At 40.8% G+C, this 18,547-nt stretch overlaps 1 protein-coding gene across 4 annotated transcripts in view; it reads left to right on the top strand.

The window, feature by feature from the left end:
- The window catches only part of LOC126335244 (adenylate cyclase type 8), a 1,717,934-nt gene that overhangs the window by 1,566,565 nt on the left and 132,822 nt on the right, over window positions 1–18,547 (top strand). For all 4 annotated transcript variants that reach the window (XM_049998287.1, XM_049998288.1, XM_049998286.1 and 1 more), the window contains exon 9: window positions 3,482–3,561. In XM_049998287.1, the coding sequence (XP_049854244.1) occupies window positions 3,482–3,561 (80 nt within the window). The remainder of the gene's footprint in view (window positions 1–3,481; window positions 3,562–18,547) is intronic.

Raw genomic sequence — 18,547 nt, 5'->3', positions numbered from 1 at the left:
AATTGTCTGTATGACTTCTTACAATACACACAGCATTTAATTCGTCTAGAGCACTACTGAAAATTTAACTCACACCATTTAGTGACAGAGTACGACATATGATACATTAACGCTTAACGCCTTATGCGTAACAACACCAGGAAACAACATTATAATATATTAAAGGGGGAGTACAGTTTTCCCCTCCTCTAGCTGACATCCGTCTAGTGTTACAATACTAGATTAAGACTCAGCGAACTCAGCGACTCCTAGGGTCTAATGGCTAGTGGGTAACCCAGTACTCATCCAGGCCACAACAACATAACATGTTACAGATGGAATACAGCCATCTGATGTTAGAATACTATATTGCAACTCAGTGACGACTAATATCTAACGAAGAATGACAAAGTAGTTCTCGCAAAACTCCACTTTGTCACTTTCTTTAGGGAACATAAGTTTGAGGTAGTGATAATTACATCTCAGTTCTGTTAATACAGATTGGTAAGGGTCTCAGACTGACGACCAATTACCACAGCCTGATATATTTTTACGTAACACACTGCAAAAAACGCACATGAACTGTGAAAGATACACTTGGAAACAAGGATCATTTCAAAAAACGTGTTATCCGTGTTATGCAAGTGATAAATAATTATAGATTAGGCATTTTTACTTCAGCATATCGACATTAGCATAGTGCAGTCTAACGCATACTGTTACCTGTTCGTACCATTAGAGTAGTAGGCTAGCAGCACCTGACTCACACATCAAAAACATCACGATTCCACCCAACATGTAATGAGATATTTATCTGTAGTGTCGGTATATATTCTAGTTTTAACACTAGTTACCAGAAGTTAAGTCATAATATGAGGAACGTACACGCCCAAATTACTTCCCAGCTGACAAATTACTCAACAACAGTAGTGTCAAAAAATGGTTCAAATGGCTCTGAGCACTATGGGACTTAACAGCTGTGGTCATCAGTCCCCTAGAACTTAGAACTACATAAACCTAACTAACCTAAGGACATCACACACATCCATGCCCGAGGCAGGATTCGAACCTGCGACCGTAGCAGTCGCACTGTTCCGGACTGCGCGCCTAGAACCGCGAGACCACCGTGGCCGGCAACTACAGTAGTGTCACATATATATGATCTATACTCGGAAAATCATCTGATATAGAATTTTTCTGTGTGTGGTAGATTAAATTCAACAGCTTTCTGAGATGATACCAGTAGCATAAGATTCAATCGACAGACATACACTTATGACAATTTTGCTGGAAATGGGTCTGGACCAGAAAACCCACGGCCTTATCCAGAAGACCCTGACTAACACTAGATCACGAGCAAAGTTCAGGGGAACACTTTCAGAAAGCTTTGAGATAAAGACAGGAGTTAAACAGGGAGATGGGCCTTCACCTCTTCTCTTCAACTGTGCGCTGGACAAGGTGATCAGAGAGTGGCGAAAAGAAATGGAAGTACAAAATATACAGAGCGGTATTTACCTGGGGCACAAACGGAAGGGACTAGTAGTAGACTGTTTAGCTTTCGCGGATGATCTGGCCCTTATAGCAAGCTCAGTGGAAGTAGCAGTAAAGCAGCTCAATATGCTCAAACTCCAGGCTGCCAAGGCAGGACTTCAGTTGTCACTACAAAAGACAAAATACCTCACCAACATCAGTGACATTCCCAGTGAACTATAGATCGAACAAGGTCAAATGGAGAAAGTCGACAGATTCAAGTATATAGGAGAATGGTTGGAAGATAATATATCAGAAAGAACAGCACTAACAACTCGGAAAATAAGTTACAATTAGCATATCGATTAACCAAGAACATCTATCATGAGAAATGCCTATCTCGCAATTCGAAACTAAAACACTACCAGACAGGTATTCGCCCTGAAGCCCTATATGCCCCAGAATGCTTGAATCTGAAAAGGAAAGGCAGAGGTTTTGGTGACTTCTAGGTAGATAGTGTTGCCAGTCTGTATAATATACAGACAATTTAAGTGCAGAAGTATTTAATTTACTTGCTGAGAATGTGGAACTTTCGACGATTTTTAAACGTAGTGATTTTAAGCTTTAAGACAGATCAGCAGTAGTGCCCATGTGCAGCCAATTTTTATGTGTTTGGTTGAATTTAATGCGGTCAAACTACTGTCGACTGCTAACCTACAATTTATTTAAGTTATATTTTCATCATGGCAGCAACCGTTACGAAATTTTTTTGAATGAATAACAGCCCACAGTTGCACTAATTATATTTGTAATAAATCTTGACCATGGTTTCAACTATAATAATATAGCCTTCTTCAGAAGTCCTAAAAAGTGACCAAAATAACATGTAGACCAGTAATACAATCTATTATGAATCTATTAGAAGTTTATGTATAGATTGTATTAGTGGTCTAGATGTTATTATGACCACTTTTTAGGACTTCTGAAGAACAGTATATTGTTATAGTTGAAACCATGGTCAAGATTTAGTATAAACATAATTAGTGCAACTGTGGGCTATCGCTCATTCGAAAAAAAATTTAAGTAATACACATAATTTGCATACGGAAATATTTAATTTGCTTGCAATCTACGCGGAATCTTACATATAACACAACTTCATTTTGTTCGAAGCTTCATAGAGGTCTTGCATTTTACGTTAAGTATAAATCAAGCAGTACAGACACTTAAGAAGCGGAAACATTTGATTTAAAGCTCCATGGAGTTTCCAAGTATGGTACCTTACATATAATGCAATAAATGATACATAATTTTATTTTATATCGAGATATCGATCTCTGTGTTACCCTGGTTGGTCATCTTCTGAGCATCTCATGAGTGTGTGTGAACAAAACATATAGTTCTTCAGTTTATATGAAAAATCGAACACTATCTACCATCTTTCGTAAAACTGAACTCCCCTCCCTTGCTTCTTTCCTTTTTTCCTTCCTAATAAGGTGCTGTCTTTTGGCTGTGTTGCGCGTGTCGTGTATTTCTATTAGATGTGGTGCTATAAGAGTTGACTGCAGGAAATATAGTCTATGAACCTTGTAGAGAAACTTCGTACCACTGCTCTGATTGCAAACTTTGCCCAAAGTTGTTATTGTAGATAACCTCCAGTAGGCTTCTGTCATTTGTAATAATAGCAATAACTGTCAGTCAGTATCATCGATTATACATTTCTCCAGTGTATAACATGACGGATGGTGACTCAGTAAGTATAACTCGTCGAGACACCTTAGCTGTACTCTAGCACCAGAAAGTGCTCAATCAGCGATTTTCGAACAAGAACCCGCCTTGCTGCCCTTCTCTCTTAACTCGGTCGCTTTGGCGGTATTTGCTCTTGCATTATCTTGCATAACATAACCTGTGGGAAATATGTTGGCGATTGCAAATGTTACACAGATTATTGTGCGTTGCTTCGGTATACATTTATGTTATGATGGGACTGCTATGTCGTACAATCATTCTAACGACTCTCTTTTGTTTGCAGCTTTGGCGAGCCAATGCAGCGCGCAAGAACTAGTTCGTGTACTCAACGATCTATTTGCACGATTCGACAAACTTGCCACAGTGAGTACCTTTTTGTACATCAATGTTTGTTTTAGTAAAAGGAGACACAAAATAAGTTATACAGTAGCAATAAGCAGCGCACTCGATGCAAGTTTAGCCAGCCTCACCAGTTCGTCGACAGAAGCTATGTAATTGACGATACCCAGAAACTACTGCATTAACTTTCTTAGTTTCGGAAAAACAGAAAAAATAACTGCCCTATCTTTACCTGGAGACGTCTAAATGCTTCTTAAAGTAAACCACCAGCTGTGGGACAAATTTGTTTATAAATAACACTCGGAATTGTTCAAATGGTTCAAATGGCTCTGAGCACTATGAGACTTAACTTCTGAGGTCATCAGTTCCCTAGAACTTAGAACTACTTAAACCTAACTAACCTAAGGACATCACACACATCCATGCCCAAGGCAGGATTCGAACCTGCGGCCGTAGCGGTCGCGCGGTTCCAGACTGTAGCGCCTAGAACCGCTCGGCCACTTCGGCCGGCACCACTCGGAATTGTAATTAGACGGAATACACTTTAAGTAAACTAAACAATTTATTCAAAATGATTGACCACAGGCATGTCATCGACAAAACAGATACTTTTCATAACGAAATGTATTTTTACACTTTACTTAAGCATGTGTTCAGATCGTTTACCATTGACTGCAATGTACATTTGCAATCGCCGTTTGAGAGATAGATGAACAGATTAAAGCACATCGTATGGTACGCCCTTTCCGTGCTGCGGCGATTCGACGGCACATGTCATCTGGTGTAGCTGGATCTTCATGATAGACTGTATATTTCTGTGCTTTCCAGAGAAAGAAATCAAGAGGAGTCGAATAAAGAGACCCAGCAAGCCACTGTACTGCAACATTCCGTCCTATCCAATGGTCATGAAACTTTACCTACAGTATTTGCGTTGCAACACGGAAAGAGTGAGATGAGCAACCGTCACATTGGAACCACAAACACAATTGCTTACAGAGTGGTACCTCTTCTAGAACAGCATCTAGAAATTCGTAAGAAAGTGTGCATACGTATTTCCATTTAACATACCTGTGATGAAGTAAGGTCCCACAATGGAATTTCCTATGATGATGCAAGATAGGTTTAGCTTCATCGTCGTTGTTGTTGTACCTGATGAAGCCAGTGTGGATTCTCAGCTGCCAAGCAGTGCATTTGACGTAAATTTGCATTACCGTGGTTCATAAACGCTTCTTCGTCAGCAGACAGCAGACGTTAGAAAACTTAGTGTCGTCTCCCATGCGATGCAGAGCAAATAAAAAACTTCTGTACGATTTTCGAAATCATGTCCTCCGAGTGCCTAATGTAACAGACGATAAGGGTGAGCCTTATGTCGATTCTAGACGCAAATGACACTCCTCTGTCTCATCCCACATTCCCTAGCAAAACGTCTCGTGCCAACATTCGACGTATAAATGTAGCACGCCTAAGTTCTCATTGGTGTACATGTCTGCAAGCAAGCAATATTGAAGCTGAAATGACTTTTGCAGTGCAAACAAATAAATGTCGAAAGGCTTGATACAACGATGTAGCCTGTCATGAGCCTGTTTACAGCGAAATAGCCGATTCCGGCCGAGTTCTCTTTCGGTTTTAGAATGATTCTCGGAGTCTTCTGCGAAGCGCTTCAAGCTTAGGATTAACAGACATTATATTACTCTACTCATCTTCCAAGCACTTTGGGATGCTGTTGAAAAGAGTATAACATATTATTTAAAACATCGTAGTTGCTTCACCATCTCGATCGATACAAGCGTTAAAACTATTAACCATGTACCAAACTACCTGCCGCTTATCGTACTCTCCACTGCTGCGAACCTCTTTCGGTATCTGCAACGGTTCACGAAATAAAAGGGGCGTCACGTCTTATGTGACTCACCGTTTATAGGTATTTACGTGCAATATTAAAGCTGAAGAAACATATTTTTCTTATTCCACGATATTCTTCTCCATAATACTGTCAAATATGTATCTAAGGCTCGTTCGTAAAAAGTTCCTGTACAACTGGTACGTAATACTTCGTTCCATATATGTCTCACAACGAGAACATCAAGAAAATTAAATTAATATGTTGGTTTATCGACAACCACTTTCAGGTACATTGCAGAGTTCCTTTGAAACCTGTGGAATAATTATATTTAACGAATATTTGTTTTGGGTGCTGTCATAAACAACATGAAAATCGATTACACAGGCTCCAGCACTACCGTATTTGTGATTCGTTAACAGACTTACTGGGGAGGGTCCTTGATAAGCTACTGATTGAACAAGACAGTGTAACATGTTTACTTGCGATGATGCATAAGCAAATATGGCTGTCAGCAGCTCCACCTTGCAGGAAGGTTTTGCTACCGGTGTGAACAGTCATCATCAACAAAAAAGCATTTCGCTTGTGGTAGGCATTCTGATCATATTGAAGTGCTAAATGCATTGAAGGCATGGGAAGATGTATGGACAAATGGTGGGTTACGTAAAGGAATACTTCTTTAAGCGACCATCAGAACACTTCAGCTGATAGTCAATAATACCTGTTGCAGATAGGTTGGGTTTTTTGCACTATAGTTGTCTCTTTACTGTGCAAGGATGCCATGTACTTGTCAAGCCATGTTATAAGCGTCCCTAGGTGACGGCTGCTTATTAGCGGTGTTCTGTATAGTGAAGAAGTTTGATGGTGATAGGAAAATCCAGAAGAGTATGTCGCAGTGACGTATACTATTTTCTCGCACACGCGTCTAGCAAAATGTCTAAAACAATGAATTACAGATGTTTCTGATACCCTAATACCTGTCCTTTCCACACTAATGGAGCAGGATAAGTGTAGCTGTATTCCGCGGTGGTGCGTGGCTTTACAAATCTTATTTCTCACTGTAGTACCTTATATAGAAAGTAGGATCATTTCAGGAAACGGTTGTATTTTCGGATATATGTCTATCACACAGGTAACTAAATGAGATGAGTCTGTGCAAAGTCTGTGTGGGGTAAAATATACTCTAGTCGAAATCTGTTATCGTGCAGATGATTAAAGTTATAAACCGCTTTGATCATTGCTCTGGAAAACTTAAATCGATCTCTACCTATATTCTTGCCATTAAAAAAAATCTGTCTTCGATATACATAGCAAGTTTAATAATCCTGTGTTTGAAAGTGCAATTGCATTAATGTCGTCAGCAGTTATATTTCTGTAATTGTTGCATCACCATTTTTGAAGATGAAATATGACTTTATTATAGCAAAGAGAAACCGCGAGGAATTTGAAGACGAGTAATGTTACGTGTCAAGGCATTTCATCCGTTGTCACAAATTTCCTGTCTGATACAAACACATAACAGTATGTTTTCCAGTCGCTTTAAACTAATGGCAATAAGTCACTGGAAACGGTTGTAACCATAAAATAGCTAAACTAGAATTATCATCTGCGTGATGTAGTTCGAGAAATGATTTCTATTTTCAGATACATCTCCTTGGTTTGCTAGTTGCTATCTATATCACATGCCAGAGTCTTTCATAAATCTACGTTCTCAGTTGGTAGAGCACTTGCCTGCGAAAGGCAAAGGTCCCGAGTTCGAGTCTCGGTCGGGCACACAGTTTTAATCTGCCAGGAAGTTTCATATCAGCGCACACTCCGCTGCAAAGTGAAAATCTCATTCTAATTTACATTGGTTTTAATGTAACGAACAGATTTTATTTGGTCCTCATAAATTATTAGATGGAAAAAAAGAAAAGAAGGCTGTAGTGAAGAGTTGAGAAAACGTCCCTAAAAGAATCGTATTTTTATTACAATTTTATTTTCCATTTCCTTACTTACAAAATTAACTCACCGACTGTCTCACTGAAGTTAAGTTTAGCAGTTGTGTCATCCATGCTATATCTCAAGTAGTTTTCATCACATTTAATGTGCTCTAACGGCATTCACAAGATGCTTCAGCCACTAGCAGTGTCATAAATATCCTCCAAACAATTGCGACGGTTGAATAAGCTTTTCTTAACCCACGGCTTCCAAATGGGAAACCCTGTAAACACTCTTCATCAGCTATTTCGACTGGAACACGAAAGCAGCTATTTCATTAGCTAGCTCTGCTGTATCAATTTCTTTGCTATATTTGACACCAAAATATGCTGAACATTTATCAGACGACATAGAGTTTTATGTAATGTGTTTCAAACAAACTTAAAGACATATCAAATGATCCGATCTATATGAGATTTGTTTCCTATTTCATTATTATTGTACCAAATACCGTACTTTGAAGGACTCTATCTCAAACAGTCTCGGCCCAGTCCTTTGTTTGCAGAAATCCGAAGCTTTCAGTCAAATAGCGTATTTCTTTTGGAAATGACGTACTATTTGCAGTTATCCTCTATTAGGGATGTCTGAAGAAAAGATGCATTTGTAGTTTTATTTTTAATTTTTTATATTTATTAGTTTTATTGTCTGTTTCCTTTGTCTAAGACTGTCGGACCCTGGTACTTGGGAAGCGCTGGATTATGGGTAGGGATGTGGTTAGAAAAAGATGTTCCGCGTTACACACAGAAGAAATTTAGCTCCCAGCTGCAATTTTTTATTTCTGTAGAGGACCAGTTTCGGGGTTTCACAAAGTCCCAATCTTCAGATTATTATATTGTGAAACTCCGAGACGCGTACTTGAAGAAATAAAAAGTTGCATCTGAAAGCTGACTTTTTTTTCTATGATGGTAAAACAAGACAGGTGCAACACAAGCGTTGAAATCCGTGCCGTTACCAAGACTGTCGAGATGTTCCACAGATCTAATAACCTACGCATCTCGTGTTTCTTGCTGTGATTGAAATGATACACAGAAGTATCAGTGTTTCATAAACGCGCACTACAGACACGTTCATGCACATCTGTGGTAGCCTATTAGTCTCATTACGTTAGGTAAAAAAGAATGAAACAGCTGGTTTTTGATAGTCTATTTTATTTATTCTCACAACCTTTTTAAATCCCATTGTGCATCTTTCGCACTTCACCAACGTACAGCTCGTGGTGACACAGCAAACACTCGACACCGTAAAGGTATGTCCACAAGATGAGTCTTTCCTCGAGCGCAATCGCTGACGGACGTGAACATAAGGGCGTGCACAAAAATTAGCACAAAGAGCGCATGTAGGCCTGCGCGTTCTCGTGTCCAGACGTTGCAAGCGGTTTATATGCATGTATTACTTTGCTAGGCAGTTTGTGCTGAGTTTATTGCAATGAAAGGCGACAAATGACTATGGACAATTTAGTATTATACAGGGTGGTCCATTGATAGTGACCGGGCAAAATATCTCACGAAATAAGTATCAAACTAAAAAAAACTACAAAGAATGGAACTCGTCTAGCTTAAATGGGGAAACCAGATGGCACTATGGTTGGCCCGCTACATGGAGCTGCCATAGGTCAAACCGATATCAACTGCGTTTTTCAAAAATAGGAACCCCCTTTTGTATTACATATTCGTGTAGCACGTAAAGAAATATGAGTGTCTTAGTTGGACCAATTTTTTCCCTTTGTGATAGATGTCGGTGTAATAGTCACAAACGTATAAGCACGTGGTATCGTAACATTCCGCCAGTGCGGACGGTATTTGCTTCATGATGTCAAAATGGACCATTTACTAATTGCGGAAAAGGTCGATATCGTGCTGATATATGGCTATTGTGATCAAAATGCCCAACGGGCGTGTGCTATGTATGCTGCTCGGTATCCTGGACGACATCATCCAAGGGTCCTGACCGTTCGCCGGATAGTTACGTTATTTAAGGAAGCAGGAAGTGTTCAGCCACATGTGAAACGTCAACCACGACCTGCAACAAATGATGATGATGCCCAAGTAGATGTTTTAGCTGCTGTCGCGGCTAATCTGCACATCAGTAGCAGACAAACTGCGCGAGAATCGGGAATCTCAAAAATGTCGGTGTTGAGAATGCTACATCAACATCGACTGCACCCGTACCATATTTCTATGCCCCACGAATTGCATGGCGATGGCTTTGAAAATCGTGTACAGTTCTGCCGCTGGGCACCAGAGAAATTACGGGACGATGACAAATTTTTTGCACGCGTTCTATTTAGCGACGAAGCGTCATTCACCAACGGCGGTAACGTATACCGGTATAATATGCACTATTGGGCAACGGAAAATCCACGATGGCTGCGACAAGTGGATCATCAGCGACCTAGGTGGGTTAATGTAAGGTGTGGCATTATGGGAGGAAGGATAATTGGCCCCCATTTTATCGATGGCAATCTAAATGGTGCAATGATGCTGATTTACTACGTAATGTTCTACAGATGTTACTACGAGATGTTTCACAGCATGACAAAATGGCGATGTACTTCCAACAAGGTGGATGTCCGACACATAGGTCGCGTGCTAAAAAATGGTTCAAATGGCTCTGAGCACTATGGGACTGAACATCTATGGTCATCAGTCCCCTCGAACTTAGAACTGCTTAAACCTAACTAACCTAAGGACATCACACACATCCACCACCACCTGCGACCGTAGCGGCCACGCGGTTCCAGACTGAAGCGCCTAGAACAGCACGACCACATCGGCAGGCAGCTCGCGTGCGGTTGAAGCGATATTGAATAGCGTATTTCATGACAAGTGGACTGGTCGTCGAAGCACCATAGCATAGCCCGCACGTTCACTGGATCTGACGTACCCGGATTTCTTTCTGTGGGGAAAGTTGAAGGATATTTGCTATCGTGATCCACCGACAACACCTGACAACATGCGTCAGTGCATTGTTAATGCATGTGCGAACATTACAGAAGGCGAACTACTCGCTGTTGAGAGAAATGTCGTTACCCGTATTGCCAAATGCATTGAGATTGACGGACATCGTTTTGGGCATTTATTGCATTAATGTGGTATTTACAGATAATCACGCTGTAGCAGCATGCGTTCTCAGAAATGATAAGTTCACAAAGTTACATGTATCACATTGGAACAACCGAAATAAAATGTTCAAACGTACCTACGTTCTGAAGTTTAATTTTAAAAAACCTACCTGTTACCAACTGTTCGTCTAAAATTGTGAGCCATATGTTTGTGATTATTACAGCGCCATCTATCACAAAGCGAAAAAAGCGTTCCAACTAAAACATTCATATTTATTTACGTACTACATGAATATGTAATAAAAACTGGGGGTTCTAATTTTTAAAAAACGCATATGATATCCGTTTGACCTATGGCAGCGCCATCTAGCGTGCCAACCATAGGGCCATCTGGTTTCCCTCTTGAAGCTAAACAAGTTTCGATCTTTGTAGTTTTTTTGTTTGACGCTTATTTCGTGAGATATTTGGCCTGGTCACGATCAATGGACCAGCCTGTATACCAGAGGTACGAGAAATACAAAGTGGCGCTGACGTTTTGTTTGCATACTTCCAGGAAATAGGGAGATATTAGAATTTCTACTTAGGAAAACTTAGCGACAAGGCTAGCAAAAACATTTCGTTAGCTGGCAACCGACGACCTTTGTGCCAGTCTGAGAGATTTATTTTGCATTCAAAACAAACCATTTCAGTTGTTATTCCTGTTGTTGTTGTTGGTTCAAATGGCTCTGAGCACTATGGGACTTAACATCTGAGATCATCAGTCGTCTAGAACTAAGAACTACTTAAACCTAACTAACCTAAGGACATCACACACATCCATGCCCGAGGCAGGATTCAAACCTGTGACCGTATAAGTCGCGCGGTTCCGGACTGAAGCGTCTAGAACCGCTCAGCCACCGCGGCCGGCTGTTGTTGTTGTTGTTGTTGTTGTTGTTGTTCTGGTCTTCAAAAAATCGTTCAAATGGCTCTGAGCACTATGGGACTTAACATCTTATGTCATCAGTCCCTTAGAACTTAGAACTACTTAAACCGAAGGACATTACACAACACCCAGCCATCATGAGGCAGAGAAAATCCCTGACCCCGCCGGGAATCGAACCCGGGAACCCGGGCGAAGGGAAGCGAGAACGCTACCGCACGACCACAAGGTGCGGGCTTGTGGGCTTCAGTTTAGAGGCTGGTTGATGCAGCTGTCCCAGCTACTCTATCCTGTGCAAGCTTCATCATCTCCAAGTAACTACTGCACCTTACATCCTTCTGAATCTGCTTAGTGTATTCATCTCCTTGTCTCCCTCTACGATTTTTACCCTCCGCGCTGCCCTCCAATACTAAACTGGTGATATCTTGATGCCCCATAACGGGTCCTACCAACCGATACCTTCTTCTAGTCAAGGCGTGCCACAAATTTCTCTTCTCCCTAACTCAATACTTCCTCATTAGTTATGTGACATGCCCATCTAATCTTGAGCATTCTTCTATAGCATCACATTTCGAAAGCTTCTATCCTCTTCTTGTCCAAACTATTTATCGTCCACGTTTCACTTCCAGAAACGACTTCCTGACACTTAAACCCACACTCGATGTCAACAAATTTCTCTTCTTCAGAAACGCTTTTCTTCCCATTGCCGGTCTACATCTTATATCCTCTCTACTTCGAACATCATCAGTTGTTTTGCTCCCCGAATAGTAAAACACATCTACTACTTTAGGTGTCTCATTTTCTAATCTAATTCCCTCAGCGTCACCTGATTTAATTGGGCTACATTTCATTATCCTCGTTTTGCTTTTGTTGATGCTCATCTTATATCCTCCTATCAAGACACTGTCCATTCCGTTCAGCTGCTCTCACAGGTCCCTTGCTATCTCTGACAGAATTACATTGTCATTGGCAATCCTCAAAGTTTTTATTTCTTCGCCATGAATTTTAATTCCTACTCCAAATTTTTCTTTTGTTTCCTTCACTACTTGCCCAATATACAGAGTGAATAACATCGGAGATAGGCAAAAGCCCTGCCTCACTCCCTTCCCAACCACTGCTTCCCTTTCATGATCTCGACTCTTATAAATGCCATCTGGTTTCTGTACGAATTGTAACTAGCCTTTTCCTCCCTGTATTTGACCCCTGCCACCTTCAGATTTGAAAGAGAGTATTCCAGTCAACACTGTCAAAAGCTTTCTCTAAGTCTACAAATTCTAGAAACGTAGGTTTGCTTTAAATTACAATATCTTCTAAGGTATGTCGTAGGGTCAGTATTGCCTCACGAGTCCCCACATTTCTACGAAATCCGAACTGATCTTCCCCAAGGTCGGCTTCTACCAGTTTTTCCATTCGTCTGTACAGAATTCGTGTTATTATTTTGCAGCCGTGACTGATAATTTGGTAATTTTCACATCTGTCAACACCTGCTTTCCTTGGGATTGTAATTATTATATTCTTCTTGAAGTCTGAGAGTATTTCGCCTGTCTCATACATCTTGCTCACCAGATGGTGGAGCTTTGTCAGGGAAGACTCTGCCAAAGCTATCAGTAGTTCTAATGGAATGCTGTCTACTCCCGGGCCTTTGTTTCGTCTTAGGTCTTTCAGTGCTCTATCAAATTCTCCACACAGTATCATATCTCCCATTTCATCTTCACTTGCGTCCTCTTCCATTTCCATAATATTGCCCTCAAGTACATCGCCCTTGCATTTGACCCTCTATATACTTCTTACATCTTTCTGCTTTCCTTTCTGGTTTTCTATCTGAGCTTTTTATATTCATACAGGTGGTTCTCTTTTCTCAAAAAGTCTCTTTAATTTTCCTGTAAGTAGTATCTGTCTTACCCCTAGCGACGTATGCCTTTCCATCCTTACAGTTATTTAGCCATCCCTGCTTGGCCATTTTGCACTTCCTCCCGAACTCATTTTTGAGACGTTTGTATTCCTATTTCATTTTAATGTTTCCTCCTTTCATCAATTAAATTCAATATCTCTTCTGTTACCCACGGATTTCTACTAGCACTCGTCTTTTTTAACTACTTGATCCTTTGCTGCCTTCACTATTTTATCTCTCAAAGCTACCCATTCCTCTTCTACTGTATTTCTGTCCCCTGTTACTGCAAATCGCTCCGTAATGCTCTCTCTGAACTCTCTACGACCTCTGGTTCTTTCAGTTTATCCAGGTCGCATCTCCTTTAATTCCCACCTTTTTGTAATTTCTTCATTTTCAATCTACAATTCATAACCAATAAATTGTGAGTCCACATCTCCCGCTCAAAAAGGTCGTACAATTTAAAAACTTGATCCCTAAATCTCTGGCTTACCATTATATAATCTATCTGAAATTTTCCAGCTTCTCCAGGCCTCATCCACGTATGAAATCTTCTTTCATGATTCTTAAACCAACTGTTATCTATGATATCCAAAATTCTACCAATCGGCTTCGTCTTTTATTCTTTACCCCCATTTCATATTCACCTACTACGCTTTCTTCTCGTCATTTTCCTACTATCGAATTCCAGTCACCCATGACTATCAAATTTTCATCTTCCTTCACTATCTGAACAAGTCCTTTTATCTCATCATACATTTCATCAATCTCTTCGTCATCTGCGGAGCTAGTGAGCAGTCACCGCCGGGAGATCCGAATGGGGGACTATTTTACCTCCGGAATATTTTACCCAAGAGGACGCCATCATCATTTAACCATACAGTAAAGCTGCATGCTCTCGGGAAAAATTACGGCAGCAGTTTTCCCTTGCTTTCAGCCGTTCGCAGTACCAAAACAGCAAGGCCGTTTTGTTTTAAGTTACAAGACCAGATCAGCCAGTCATCCAGACTGTTGCCCCTGCAACTACTGAAAAAGCTGCTGCCCCTCTTCAGGAACCACACGTTTGTCTTGCCTCTCAACAGATACCCCTCCGTTGTGGTTGCACCTACGGTACGGCTATGCGTATCACTGAAGCATGCAAGCCTCCCCGCCAACGGCAAGGTCCAAGGTTCATAGGGGGTGGGTGGGGGGGGGGGGGGGGGGAGTTGGGGGGGGAGTGGGGGGGGGGGGGAGGAAGGTTATTCCTAAACTCAGAAATACAATACCATATCTACTTAACAATGTTCAAATGTGTGTGAAATCTTATGGGACTTAACTGCTAAGGTCATCAGTCCCTAAGCTTACACACTACTTAGCCTAAATTATCCTAAGGACAAACACACATACCCATGCCCGAGGGAGGACTCGAATCTCCGCCGGGACCAGCCGCACAGTCCATGACTGCAGCGCTCTAGTCCGCTCGGATAATCCCGCGCGGCATATCTACTTAAGAGAGGTTCTTAGTCGTTATGTACAGGATAATTAACTACTAATACGTCATTTTGATTTTATAAAATTTGTTTACACAGTATCATTCAAGAGAGAATATGTATAGGTTAACATACTCGATAATCCCATAGACACAATAATCCATAGGACGGAGGTTTTATTTTCCAATTTTGCATTTTTTACATCATAACTGCACTTCATTTCTATCTCCAGTAGTGTAGCTTGTTAAGGAACTCCACTTATCCCTCTTTCCTTTTGTTATGATGTCACGCTCTTCGAATTTTCTGCTATTAAGTCGCCACAACACTAACATTTGTCCGAAGTATTCATATGTGCTTTTCATAGATTTACAGGCTGAAAGTATTTCCAGTAACATGATTCAAGACGAAGTCAAATACTTAACGCCCTTAGTACCACACATCAAATTTTTGTCCATACGATCTTCAAAGCGGCATTCCGTATGACCTCTCTTTGTCTGTAATTATCTATAAATTTCAACGTGCTTTCTTTGGATTCAACAGATATTTTTTTTTAAGTAAATAGCATTAAAATATAGCCTCAACACTCTACACTACCAAACACGCATGGGCCTTAGCTGCCTGTCTGCTAAAGGGCGCAAGAGATTCCCATCGAAGCAATGCGATTTTAGACACGGCTTCCATTTCGAGGAAATGCGCTTCCGTAAAAGTTTTGGCGCATGCGCAAAGTTGAACGGACAATGTGGACCTACCTTAATGGCTACTGCGCTACGCAGTTTAAAATACCATTGGTGAATAAAGGGAATAGTCATTAATTTATATTCTGAATTCACAACACAAAATAATAACTACTTGTAAAGGACCTCACAAAGTGAATAATTGCGTTTTTATGTTATTGACTTCGTAATACAAAAGGTAGCTACTTCTACCAGACAGGTGAATGAGTAAAGCTTTCGTGAACTTGATGAACACTCAATAACCTGAGTCACGCAGTGAAGTAATTTTAAAAAATCAGGTGTAGGTAAATATGTACATTCACCTCTTTTTCACTGAAAACTACTGTTGGTAACTGGATTTGCTGAAGATCGTACATTTGTTAGATACGCAGCGTCACATGCGCGTTGCTTGTTTAGTAGGTTCTGCAATCTTTGTTCCGAGCTTTTATAACATATTAACGTAATTAACTGCTGGCAGTGAGTTACGAAATGTAAATCCTTCCTTTTATTAAGTGTCACACAACACAGAATAGGACTCTTCCTGTTTCTGTTTCTGAATGATGAAATGTTAACACAATCTTTGCAAGTGTAGAAATATTATCAAAAACTATTTGACCTTCGAAATTTTTGACTGACGACAGTTTACTCCAAAAGACTTCACAAATTCTTTTTGTGAGAGCCTTGCTTGTTTCATCAAAATAGCAAGGTCGTGACCTCCATTCATTTCAGCGTTTGGCTCAATAAACTAATTCTCGTGGAATAGTGGCTTTGATGCTGGTAATCTATGTATCACTTTGATTGCAGCAGTTTGATAAAACTGCAGGCACCGTAGCCTAAAATTATGAATTTCTGATTTTTTGTTTTCAGTGGACTTACTTCACAATTTTTCACATTCACTACCAAGGTACATTTGATCTAAATGAAGCGAAGTACAGGGTGTTTCAAAAATGACCGGTATATTTGAAACGGCAATACAAACTAAACGAGCAGCGATAGAAATGCACCGTTTGTTGCAATATGCTTGGGACAACAGTACATTTTCCGGCAGACAAACTTTCGAAATTACAGTAATTACAACTGTCAACAACAGATGGCGCTGCGGTCTGGGAATCTCTATAGTACGATATTTTCCACATATCCACCATGCGTAGCAATAATATGGCGTAGTCTCTGAATGAAATTACCCGAAACCTTTGACAACGTGTCTGGCGGAATGGCTTCACATGCAGATGAGATGTACTGCTTCAGCTGTTCAATTGTTTCTGGATTCTGGTGGTACACCTGGTCTTTCAAGTGTCCCCACAGAAAGAAGTCACAGGGGTTCATGTCTGGCGAATAGGGAGGACAATCCACGCCGCCTCCTGTATGTTTCGGATAGCCCAAAGCAATCACACGATCATCGAAATATTCATTCAGGAAATTAAAGACGTCGGCCATGCGATGTGGCCGGGCACCATCTTACATAAACCACGAGGCAGTTTGTACCGCCACAAATTCACGAAGAATCTGCAGATAGTGTGATGCAGTAATCGTTTCGGATCTGAAAAATGGGCCAATGATTCCTTTGGAAGAAATGGCGGCCCAGACCAGTACTTTTTGAGGATGCAGGGACGATGGAACTGCAACATGGGGCTTTTCGGTTCCCCATATGCGCCAGTTCTGTTTATTGACGAAGCCGTCCAGGTAAAAATAAGCTTCGTCAGTAAACCAAATGCTGCCCACATGCATATCGCCGTCATCAATCCTGTGCACTATATCGTTAGCGAATGTCTCTCGTGCAGCAATGGTATCGGCGCTGAGGGGTTGCCGCGTTTGAATTTTGTATGGATAGAGGTGTAAACTCTGGCGCATGAGACGATACGTGGACGTTGGCGTCATTTGGACCGCAGCTGCAACACGGGGAACGGAAACCCGAGGCCACTGTTGGATCACCTGCTGCACTAGCTTCGCGTTGCCCTCTGTGGTTGCCGTACGCGGTCGCCCTACCTTTCCAGCATGTTCATTCGTCACGTTCCCAGTCCGTTGAAATTTTTCAAACAGATCCTTTATTGTATCGCTTTTCGGTCCATTGGTTACATTAAACCTCCGTTGAAAACTTCGTCTTGTTGCAACAACACTGTGTTCTAGGCAGTGGAATTCCAACACCAGAAAAATCCTCTGTTCTAAGGAATAAACCATGTTGTCTACAGCACACTTGCACGTTGTGAACAGCACACGCTTACAGCAGAAAGACGACGTACAGAATGGCGCACCCACAGACTGCGTTGTCTTCTATATCTTTCACATCACTTGCAGCGCCATCTGTTGTTGAAAATTGTAACTACTGTAATTTCGAAAGTTTGTCCGCCTGAAAATGTACTGTTGTCCCAAGCATATTGCAACAAACGGTGTATTTCTATCGCTGCTCGTTTAGTTTTTATTGCCGTTTCAAATACACCGGTCATTTTTTAAACACCCTGTATATGGGTAAAGAAGATTTAATATATCCATTTTTTTAAAGAACGTTGATTTCATAAATGTTTGACAAAATGTTATGATTAATCTCTGGCTTCGTAGCTGTAGTTGTCCTATTAAATTCTGCTTACTTTAAAAAAAGAGCATTTGTAGTGTTAAAAAACCAAGGACGTATTTCGTAAATTCGAGTTAAGCTTTTGTATAAAGATCGTTCATTTCGTTACTAATCATTTCTGCCAGCATCACTCAACCATCTAACCTCGCTGCAAAAAATAAGAGTTGCCTAGATTTCCACTGCTCTAAAATCCTCGATATACTCTGCTGTTATGCTAGCCACCTTGTTTCACCAGGTCTTAAAATTTTATGTTACTCTTGGTTCATAAGTTCCTGTAATGAAGAGAGCATTGCTTGTCTTTTGCTGATGTGGCTAAAGTAGGATACTGTGTTTCTTATTAGGTCTTCTACATTTTTCAGCAGCTTCATTCCAGATTTACTGGTAGCAAAGTGCAAGGAATGACATATTCATTCAATAACAAAGAATGAGTCATGTGCATCAGCTTTCAATTTTGTCATCAACGAGCAATTTTTCTCTACCTGTCACGCTTGCATTATCTGCTGCCGTGGTAATAATATCTTTAGCTGGAATATTTTTCTCGTTGAAGCATGTAATGGTTGCATCAGACAGA

The sequence above is a fragment of the Schistocerca gregaria genome, chromosome 2 (assembly GCF_023897955.1).
Source record: "Schistocerca gregaria isolate iqSchGreg1 chromosome 2, iqSchGreg1.2, whole genome shotgun sequence".
Classification (NCBI taxonomy): domain Eukaryota; kingdom Metazoa; phylum Arthropoda; class Insecta; order Orthoptera; family Acrididae; genus Schistocerca; species Schistocerca gregaria.
The sequence above is the reverse complement of the archived record's forward strand: the minus strand, read 5'-3'. Positions and strand labels throughout refer to the sequence as shown.